The sequence below is a fragment of the Bison bison genome, unplaced genomic scaffold (assembly GCF_000754665.1).
Source record: "Bison bison bison isolate TAMUID 2011002044 unplaced genomic scaffold, Bison_UMD1.0 scf7180017864063, whole genome shotgun sequence".
Classification (NCBI taxonomy): Eukaryota; Metazoa; Chordata; class Mammalia; order Artiodactyla; family Bovidae; genus Bison; species Bison bison.
The window spans coordinates 15,415,668-15,426,500 of NW_011494635.1; the positions used below are offsets into that span (position 1 = coordinate 15,415,668).

The 10,833-nt window shown below is 57.6% G+C and overlaps 1 protein-coding gene across 1 annotated transcript in view; it reads left to right on the plus strand.

Annotated features, from left to right (window-relative positions):
• The first annotated feature begins 4,087 nt into the window (after window positions 1-4,087).
• Window positions 4,088-10,833, plus strand: part of SOX18 (SRY (sex determining region Y)-box 18) — an 8,818-nt gene continuing 2,072 nt past the window's right edge. The window contains exons 1-6 of the mRNA XM_010836641.1: window positions 4,088-4,114; window positions 4,205-4,332; window positions 7,682-7,802; window positions 10,183-10,223; window positions 10,317-10,343; window positions 10,688-10,743. Of these exons, the coding sequence (XP_010834943.1) occupies window positions 4,088-4,114; window positions 4,205-4,332; window positions 7,682-7,802; window positions 10,183-10,223; window positions 10,317-10,343; window positions 10,688-10,743 (400 nt within the window). The remainder of the gene's footprint in view (window positions 4,115-4,204; window positions 4,333-7,681; window positions 7,803-10,182; window positions 10,224-10,316; window positions 10,344-10,687; window positions 10,744-10,833) is intronic.

The window sequence follows — 10,833 nt, forward strand, 5'->3', positions numbered from 1 at the left end:
GGCTCCTGCAGGGTGCGCTGCATCTTGGGACATGTAGTTCCCGCTCCCGCCCACCCTGCAGGAGCCGGCCCCGCTCCCGACCACAACTCCCAGGAGCCAGGTAGGCGCGCAAGGCATCCTGGGAAGTGTAGTTCTGATGCGGGCCGCCGCCCAAGGCCTGAACACGCGCGGGCCGGTTAGTCGGAGGAGGGCGCTGCGGCAGCGCGGGACCCGGCCGTGCATAGGGGCCGCAGCGCCGAACGCTGCACTTTCCTCCGGACACCGCGCGGGGGCGACCCGAGTCCGACTGCAAGAGGCCGCTAAGGCACGCTGGGGTCGGTCCCCTCTCCCCACCCCTTGAGCCCTCCTTCGCCACCTTCTTCAGTCCAGGGGGCCGCTGCCCGACCCCAGTCCTGCGCGGAACCCCTGAGCGCTCTGGCCGGAATTGTGGTCTCGGGGACCCTGGAGGCCTCAGTCACTCAGTCACTTCAGTCGCTCAGTCCTGTCCGACTCTTTGCGACCCCATGGACTGCAGCACGGCAGGCCTCCCTGTCCATCACCAACTCCGGAAGTTTAGTCAAACTCATGTCCATTGAGTCGCTGATGCCATCCAACCATCTCATCCTCTGTCGTCTCCTTCCCCCGCCTTCAATCTTTCCCAGCATCAGTGTCTTTTCAAATCAGTCAGTTCTTTGCATCAGGTGGCCAAAGTATTGGAATTTCAGTTTCAGCATCAGTCCTTCCAATGAATATTCAGGACTGATTTCCTTTAGGATTGACTAGTTTGATCTCCTTGCAGTCAAGGGACTTCCAAGAGTCTTCTCCAACATCACAGTTCAAAAGCATCAATTCTTCAGTGCTCAGCTTTCTTTAAAGTCCGACTCTCACATCCATACATCACTACTGGAAAAACCATAGCTTTGACTAGACGGACCTTTGTTGGCAAAGTAATGTCTCTGCTTTTTAATATGCTGTCTAGGTAGGTCCTAACTTTTCTTTCAAGGAGCAAGCGTCTTTTAATTTCATGGCTATAGTCATCATCTGCAATGATTTTGGAGCCCAAAAAACTAAAGTCTATCACTGTTTCCACTCTTTCCCCATCTATTTGCCATGAAGTGATAGAACCAGATGCCATGATCTTAAGTTTTCTGAATGTTGAGTTTTAAGCCAACTTTTTCACACTCTTTTTTCACTTTCATCAAGAGGCTCTTTAGTTCTTCACTTTCTGCCATAAGGATGGTGTCATCTGCATATCTGAGGTTATTGACATTTCTCCCAGCAATCTTCATTCCAGCTTGTGCTTCATCCAGCCCAGCATTTCTCATGATGCACTTTGCATATAAGTTAAATAAGCAGGGTGACAATATACAGCCTTGACGTACTCCTTTCCCTATTTGGAACCAGTCTGTTGTTCCATGTCCAGTTCTAACTGTTGCTTCCTGACCTGCATACAGATTTCTCACGAGGCAGGTCAGGTGGTCCGGTGTTCCCATCTCTTTCAGAATTTTCCAGTTTGTTGTGATCCACACAGTCAAAGGGTTTGGCATAATCAATGAAGCAGAAATAGATGTTTTATGGAACTCTCTTGCTTTTTTGATGATCCAGAGGATGTTGGCAATTTGATCTCTGGTTCCTCTACCTTTTCTAAATCCAGCTTGAACATCTGGAAGTTCACGGTTCACGAACTGGTGAAGCCTGGCTTGGAGAATTTTGAGCATTACTTTACTAGAGTGTGAGATGAGTGCAGTTGTGCAGTAGTTTGAGCATTCTTGATGTTGAAGCTGAAACTCCAATACTTTGGCCACCTGATGCGAAGAGCTAACTCATCTGAAAAGACCCTGATGTGGGGAAAGATTGAGGGCGGGAGGAGAAGGGGATGACAGAGGATGAGATGGTTGGATGGCATCAGCGACTCAATGGACATGAGTTTGAGTAAACTCTAGAATGTGGACAGGGAGGCCTGGCATGCTGCAGTTCATGGGATCGTAGAGTCAGACACGACTGAGCGACTGAACTCAACTGAACTAAACTTGAGCATTCTTTGGCATTGCCTTTCTTTGGGATTGGAATGAAAACACCTTTTCCAGTCCTGTGGCCACTGCTGAGTTTTCCAAATTTGCTGGCATATTGAATGCAGCACTTTCACAGCATCATCTTTTAGGATTTGAAATAGCTCGACGAATTCCATCGCCTCCACTAGCTTTGTTCATAGTGATGCTTCCTAAGGCCCACTTGACTTCACATTCCAGGATGTCTGGGTTAGGTGAGTGATCATACCATTGTGATTATCTGGGTTATGAAGATCTTTTTTGCATAGTTCTTCTGTGTATTCTTGCCACCTCTTCTTAATATCTGCTGCTTCTGTTAGGTCCATACCATTTCTATCCTTTATTGAGCCCAAATTTGCATGAAACATTCCCTTGGTATTTCTAATTTTCTTGAAGAGATCTCTATTCTTGCCCATTCTATTGTTTTCCTGTATTTCTTTGCACTGATCACTGAGGAAGGCTTTCTTATCTCTCCTTGCTATTCTTTGGAACTCTGCATTCAAATGAGTATAACTTTTCTTTTCTCCTTTGCTTTTCGCTTCTCTTCCTTTCACAGCTATTTGTAAGGCCTCCTCAGACAGCCATTTTGCTTAATCCCCAGCACTTTATCCTGGTTTGTTCTGGGGAGAAATCAGATGGGGTCTAGCCTCGAGGCTGGCTCCCTAACAGTGATGGCCCAGACCCTGCCCCAACTGGCGCCTCCACTAAGGTTGAGTCGCTGTCTGGCATGGACCCTTCTTGACAGCACAGGTGATGCTTCTGAGAGGCCTTTCTTGATCCTCTCCTTCTGACTCTAGTGTTAGGGACCAGAAGCGATTTGTTGGACATACATCTGCAGTGCTTTGCTGTATGCTGACCATATGGGTTGACACTCTCCCCCCTGTGCTCCAGGCTTGTCAGAAGCCATGGCTGAGCTCAGCATCTCCAGAGGCAGGGCCCTACCCACATCTTCAAGGTCCCTGGCACTTTCCTAACCCCATCCAGTGCCGGGGTTTGAGTGAGGGAGGCTTCCAATGTGTGGCTGGGTTGGACGTTTTAAGCCACAAAGACTCAAGCGTGACCTCTGAGCTGGTTAAGAAGGAAAAGCCTTGCCTCTTATCCCCCAGGGTGGATGGGGCCTGGAGGTTTTGTCCTCTGTCCTCAAATGGCAGAGGCACAGGCCTCCCAGCCAGCCCAGTGGACACTGAACATTGGGCACCCCAAGGAGGGCAGGGATTTGAGGGATTGAGGGCTGTATTACAGGGGTTTGGAGTTTGTCCCCCAGCCAGTGACCATATACAAGCTGCTAAAAGGGGCAGGGGTGACCACAAGTCAGGGGCCAACTAGGGGGATGGGGGAGATGGAAACAGGGCAGGTCTGTGAGCTGAGGAGGGAGACTGGGCCAGGTGGAAGGGAATAGGACAGGGTATCAACCTGGGAGTCAGAGACCATCCCCTGGCAGGAAAGAAACCCCATAGGAAAGCCTCCCAGTCGCCTCTGCATTGCTCTTCAAGGGATGCATACTGTCCCTTCAGTTATGAATGAAGCCGTGAACATATCACAGCAGGGCCAGGACTGACCACAGCACAGACTAGAGCCCCTTCATGTCTCAGCCATTGTGCTGATGCCCCCAGCATCCTGACACAATCACTGCTGCCCTGAGCTGCACCAATAAAGAAGCGCTAGGGTTCTATATCCCACAGTTTAGAAAATAATTTTCTTTTAGTGTAATTGTTTCCATGGCAACCTGGGCTCTTACTTTGGGACAGGGAGGCAAGAGGGGGCTGTCAGCTGAGCACAAGGGCCCTGCCCTAGCCCAGCCAGGAGGAAAACCCACCTCGGGCCCTCCTACTCCTCCCTCCGACAGGGACCACAGAGACAGCTCATGAGGAGCCAGGCATGGCTCAGAGGCTCTTGACTGAGGCCACCAAGGCTGCGGATGAACAGAGACCAAGACACCAGTGATCAGGAGGTGTGGGAGGAGGGAGGGTGATTGGGAAGAGTGGACAGGCAAGTGGGGGTGGGTGACAGGGGAGGTGGGGGCTTCCTGGCTGGACCTGGGGACTATAGCCCTTTGCCCCATGACGGGAGCCCTGAACACTGACAAGGTGCAGTCCCATATGGAAGCCACCACCACAGGGGGAGGAGTGTGACGCCATGCAGGGTCCAGGCCCGGTGACCTGTCTTGTGGCCTGCAGGCCCCAAGCAGAGGCCTCTGGGTGGCGGGAGTGAGCCACAGATGGCCTGTGGGCCAGGGCCCTCCACCCCCACCCCTGCCAGGCCAGGAGGTCCAATTGGTTCTGGCCACAGCCATGAAGCAGCCCAGGTGAGATTGTGGTTAGTCCTGGAGAGAGACCCTCATGTGTGGATTCTGGGGGTGAGTCCCACTCTGGCCAGGGCTCAAGCTGGAGTAGTAGTGACTGAATAACCCCCAAACCCCTGACTCTCCATCCTAGAAGTCCCTGGTCCCGTCATGAGTTCATGACCCCCAGAACCTTTCTCAGGACAGTCACCATCCACCCAAGACCCCTTGGACCCTACTGAATCTTGGGAACTTCCTCCTCCAAGGCATTTCCCCCAGCAAGCTGCCTGAGCCCCCAGATCCTCCCCACCCACCCCCCGCCAGAAAGCTGTGCCTGCAGGGTGACCTCAGGACTGTGAAGTGAACCTGGCTATACCCACAGCAGGGTGCTCACTGGGGCTCCAGACCCCACATCCTTTTTGCTGTATCTGGGGTACTGGCACACAACCCAAGTCACACAAGGGTTGTGTCCCACCTTGCAGGGGTCTTCCACACTTGACCCCTTTATGGTGAGAGATTCATGGGTCTGCCCACAAGGGCCCTACTCCGTGGGGAGCCTGGCCTGTCCCGGGGGCTCTGTCCCAGGGCAGATGCAGCCCTGACAGTGGCCTGGGGACACCCCAACAACACTTCAAGGTCCATCCCACACAGACAGGCTGCACTATTGGCCCAGAGGCCTGTCCCTCCCCCATCCTCAGACCACGGAAACATCGGAAGCTCAGGCCATTTATTTTTCTATTTGTGTCCGCATGCTTGCCTGCCCAGAGCTGGCCATGACCCCCGCAGGTCGAATCCTGCTTCCCTTCTGGCTGGGGCAGGGGCCTCGGTGGGAAGCCCAGTGCTGCCAAACTCACACGGAGCCCCCTCCCCCTTCCCATGGCCACAGGGGTTGGGCAGGGAGATGTCGCAGTCCCAGAAACCCCCATTCCCTCTGCTGTGCTGTGGGCAATGCTTCCCTGACCCTGGTGCCCAGCTGTTTCCGCGCCTTATTCCATCAGGCCCTCTAGCCCAGCCGTGGGCCACAGGGCTCTGACCCCAGCCAGTCCCATTCAGGCCTCCCTCAGGTCCTGGCCTCTGAGCTCAGGCAGGGTGGTGACCAGGGACCAGGTCCAGCTCAAGTGCTCCATCCTGCATGCCAGTGCACATCTCATCTGGCCAGTGCTCTCTCTGGGCCTCAGTCTCCTGGTCTGCAGAATGGGAAGAAGTACCGCCCCCAGCAGCCTCTCCTGGAAAGTCCCAGCCCCGCCCAGGGATTGGCCCAGGCCCAGCTCCCTCCCCCAGAAGCAGCACTTTGGGGAGGCAGGAGGCACCCCCCAGAGGCCAGCAGCAGAGGCCCTGGCGGCCTGCTCCAGGCTCGCTCTAACAATGCGCTTCCCCCACACAATTCCCAGAAACACCGCCCTCCCTGCCCTGCCAGCCCGCCAGGCTGGCGGCCACTCCACCCTCCCCCTCCCCAGGGGCTCCAGCAGAAGCAGGGTCAGGGGCCCTGATGAAAGCAGGAGGTCTAACTCACAGGGGTCCCCAAGGCAGTGCCTCCCAGGGGTCCAGGCACACCAGCCCTTCCCTGGTGGAGAGAAACAAAGGAAACTCCTTTAGGGGCAGCAGACCAGGGGGCCCAGGAGCCAGGCCCCATTCTCAGAGCGACCCCTGCCTTCTCTGCGGGTGGAGAGGTGGTGAGTACTTCCTTCTGCCTGCACTGGGCCACCTCCCTCCACACAGCAGCGTGGAGTGAAGAGCTAAATCCAGTCACGCTGCTCCTCTGCTCAAAACTCTCCCAAGCCCCCATGTCTTCTTCAGAGAAGAAAGCAAGACCCTCCAGACCTCCCACAGCCCTGGTCCCCTCTCCAGCACGAGCCTGCCCCAGGGCCTTTGCACATACTATTTTCTCTTCACAGAACACTCTTCCCCGTGTCCCTTCCTTGCTTTCACGTACTCTTCAGGGTTGGCTCCACGGTCCCCTCCTGAACGGATAGGCAGTGAGCACCCTGACACAGCCCCTCTCTCTCCTTCACAGCCTAGCACCCTGGATTCTGACTTTTTGTGGATTTGTTGATTTGTCTGTCACTCCTACAGAACAGAAGCTCCCCACAAGCAGCACTTGGGTCTGTTTTGTTCGCGGCTACACCTCTATCTCCTAAAACAGGGCCTGACCTATTCAGGTGGGTCAGTAGCCAATGGGTGGATGGATGGGTAACTCCTGAGCCTGAGAGAGAAGGGGCGGCTGGTCCCCAAGACACAGGCCTGCCTTCCAGCCCAGCTAGCAGTCACAATCGGTTGGACCATCAGAGCCACTTGTTACCAAAGCCAGGGCTTCAGTAGAAAAGAAGCACACAGTGGCAGTGCCCACCAGGCCCCGTGGGCCAGTGACCACCTGGAGGGCTTGGCTTTCCTTCCATGCTTCCCAGGGCAAATGAGGACTGTCAGCAGAGCCTGGCAGGAGAGAAGAGGGGCTGGGCCAGCCCAGAGCAGGGTAGTCATAGGGTGGGGGCTCAGGATACCCAAGTGCGTCAATACACAGCCCCCCAGCCAGGGCACACAGAGAGCCCATCTCTGTCCCACCAAGAGTCTCCAGGGAACCAGGGCACCACTCCTGTATCACCCAGGCCTGGGGCGCCAAGGTCTGAGCAAAGACGCCTTTCCAGCGGCTGCCTGAGCCCGGATTGACTGGCATGGGGGTGGAGCCAAGGGCAGAGCAATAGGCCTGGCAGGCTAGCTGTGCCGGACAACTGGACAGACAGAGTGTCTGGCGCCTGCTCAGCCAGGCTGGCCCTCCACTCTCTCCTCGCAGCTGTGGCCTTCCTTCCTGAGCTGGTGTTTCCTGGCTCCTCCCTACTGTTGCCATGGAAACTGAGAGCAGCCTGGGGGCTCCCCCTGACCCCCCCCCCCCCCCCCGCCTGGTTCCCACGGAGCCCCTGCTGAGCACCAAGAGAGGCCCACACAGAATGCAGGACACTGGAGGACAACCATGGCCACAATGCCCCAGGGCTCGCCCTGCTTGGGACCCCAGCTCCGATCCAACACAGCGCCCCTGCCGGACCCTGACACCTGGGACATCCACAAAAGTGATCTAACATGACCGGCCACAGCCCATTTGCCCCGGTGAAGCCACCGTCCCAGAGGGCTCCTCACACAGGCTACATTCGGTGCCCCCACCCCCAACTCACAAGTCCCCTTCAACCCAGAGAAGCCCCCCCACCCACCTGGTCCTGCTAGTCTGAAGCACTCAGGGGCAGACCCAAACCCTGCACCACAGCCCTGGGACCTGCAGGGGTGCCATTCTCCCACATGCCCCACAAGCACCCCCACGAGCACACTGACACCTAAGTTCCTAAACCACCCAGCTCTAACCAGGACTTCCAGGTCCCCACGACAGTGACAGTGGCAAATTGTGCCCTGACCCCTGCACTTCTGAGACACTGCCCTGTGAGTGTGAGCACCGCGCCAGGTCCCTTGCACCCCATGGCCCTCTGCACACCAGGACTGAGAGCAGGAAGGTATGGGCTGGACAAGCCAGCCACCTCAAGCCTGAGCTCCAGCGTCCCCCAGGATTAGGCCTGCTGCTAGGCGAGTCATGCATGCACATGGGGAGTGTGCCCACTTGATTCTAGGCCATCGGGTGGCTTCCCCACCCCCATCCAGCCTTTGGGGCAGCTTCAAGGACAAACAGGAGGATCTGGGCCAGGCCTGAGCCCCAGTCTCCAGGACCACAAGGCAGGGCCTGAACTGGGTGGCCTGGCTCCAAAGCCCAGGAGTCAGGAGACCAGAGACCTTTCCACCTGGACCCGTAACTGATGGGGACCCTGCTCCCGCCCTCTAGGAGAAGGGTAGTTCTGCCTCTAGGGACTCAGTAATTGGTCCCAGCCCCGCTACTGCTCCTGCAGCAAGCCAGGCCTGGGTGGCTAGGAGCCTGTGAGGTCTATGCCCCGGGCAGTGCCTGGGAGGTCTGCCACCCCCAGAGCCCAGCAAATCTCCCACTCAGAGGCACTGAGGGGATTACCCAGAATCCCTTGCAGGCTTTGCCCAGAGCCTAGGGGTCCAGTCCAGGCTGAGAGAGGGAGCGGGTGGAGGGCCAGGAAGGCAGCGGCCACTGGACGCCCAGGCCAGCCCCCGCTCACAGAATAAGCTTGCTCACCAGCCCACATCCTGTCTGGGGAGACGGGGGGCTGCAGACAGGACCTCCCAAAGTGGACAGCAGCAGACTTGGACCAGGTGGGTCCTGGAGACACAGTAACGTCCTCAGACTGTGGATGGACTGGGGGCCATAGCTTGGTGGCCAGAGAAGTCTTTGGGAACTCCTCCCCTGGTGGATGTCCAGGGCCAGGCCTCCACTCCCCACAGGACCTCATCTCCTATGGCAAAGTCCAGCCTCATCCTCACACCTAGGCAGACAGACACGGACACACAGACCACATACCGACACATACCTCTGATGCCCAACTGGTCACACCCACGACAGCCCTTCCACAGCCCGGGGGTGCATCCCCAGCCCTGAGGCTCCAAGGTCAGGGCCACCCTGACTGCAGCTCCCACCCCACTGTTTTCCCATCTGGATGGTGGGCCAGAGCTAATGTCAGCCTTGCCAGGCAGCACACAGAGGAGGGAGCCTGACCCCGAGGAGGTGGGGGTCACCTCAGGAGGCTCTCCCCTGCCTTGCTGAACCCCAGTTCACAGGACGTGACAGCCGGACACCTGAGTGCTGGAGCTCAGCCAAGAGGGAGGGTCAGTGGCTGGCGCCAGGCGAAGCAGCCCTCCTGGGGGGTGGGGCCCTGGTGGTGAGGTAATTCTGGCCACGGAGCTCCCAGCAGCTTGAGTTGCTAGGCTCTCAGGGACTGCAGGGGGCCAGGCAGGGCCCTGAGGGAGCCAAAAATCCACCACAGGGTCAGGGGCTGGAGTGGAGGAACCAGAAGCCACCTTCCCAAGCCCAGTGGTGATCAGCTCAGGCTCCTGCTGCTCAGGCTGAGCCAGGCCTTTGACCCCAGACCACACCCAGAAGGCTGCAGGGCGATGTCACCTCTGCCAGATGCTGGTCCCATGGACCCATCCTTCAGCCCAAGTCTTTCTCACATGTCTCTTCTCCCAGCCCCAGTCCACCCACATTGGTCAAAGGGAAACAGTCACATCTGGGAGAGGCTGTACACCCGTCCACCCTCAGGCCCCCCATTCTTGTCTACCCGCCAGGAAAAGCCAATCTTCCCCCCAGACTCAATGGGACCCCCTCAACTGTCCCCAGTCCATCAGCATGGGCTCAGTGTCCATGAATTAGGCGCCAGAGCCTGGGAGATGTAGAAACCTGATAGCAGCCACCCAACCCTACATGACAGAGCCTGCGCTGCGGATGGAATGCACACACAACTGACCTCATGGCGGAGGACCCCTGTGGGGGTGCTGGCCTCTCCCCAGGACAGCTCAGGAGCAGCAGCTTGTGGGAGCTGTCAGACCCACAGGGGACCTGCCCCCTCATAAGCCCTGACTGTGGCCTAGAGGGACTACCAGGGACAGAGGATCCAGGAGTTCTGGCCACCCACACCTAGGATCACCATCACCTGAGGTCACTCACTATAAAGCTCTCAACACATGCGATGGGGCTCCTGACGAGGTAGTGGAGCTACAGAGCTCACAGACTGCCAGTGGATGTGCAGGAGGGAAACTTATCCTACACCCCCAACACACACACACACTCACAGCCCCCTTAGAACCACCCTCAGCATGGGGGCAGGGGAGCAGCCTGCCTGGGGAACACCCGTCAGGGTCTGGGAACCCAGACACCCTCTGGAAGGGGTGGGAAGGGACTTCAAGGAGGCTGGCAGCTCCTCTGGACATCCTCAGGGGTCTGAGGGCCCAGGGGAAGGCCCCTCTTCCTGCCACCTGACCCAGCCTCACTTCTGCAGCAGTGCTGGCCTGGCCCACTGGACTGGGTAACCAGTACTACAACTGGTCAATCAGGCTCTGGGGAGGGGGATGAGGCGCTGGGCTCCACCCACTGGACCCCTTCCCTTGCTCTGCTATAGGTGCCTGCCATCCACCTTCTCCTCCAGGTACTCAGCTGCTGCGGTTTGCCGATTTTCCAGCGCTTGCGAGTGCGGTGGGGGACACGGTGAACATCTCCCTTAACCCCATGAATAGACCTGGGGAGCGGTGGGGGTTGGGGGAGGCTCAAAGTTCCCAGAGCTGCAAGTTCCACATGTAGGTGAAGGACGAGTGAGCAGGGACGCCCGGGGTAACTCAAAGCAGCTCCCTCAAGACACAAAGCACTTTTCCCAAGGTGAACTTCCCTTGGAGTCAGAATCTGCTGGGAAGACAGCCGCCCCCGCCCCCAGTTCCTGCCCGGGGGTCTGATTCTGAAAGTCTGACAGCCCCCACAAGGCTGCCCCCTGCCAAGCTTCGGGCCACATCAGCCGCCCTCTCCCACTCAGGGGGGTCTCTCCTTCGGAGCGGGTGAGGGGGGCGCCGCTTCGAGGAGGCCGCAGCGGAATCTCGCCCCGCGGAGAAGAAAGGGAGCCCCCGGGAGGAGGGGGGCGGCCCCGG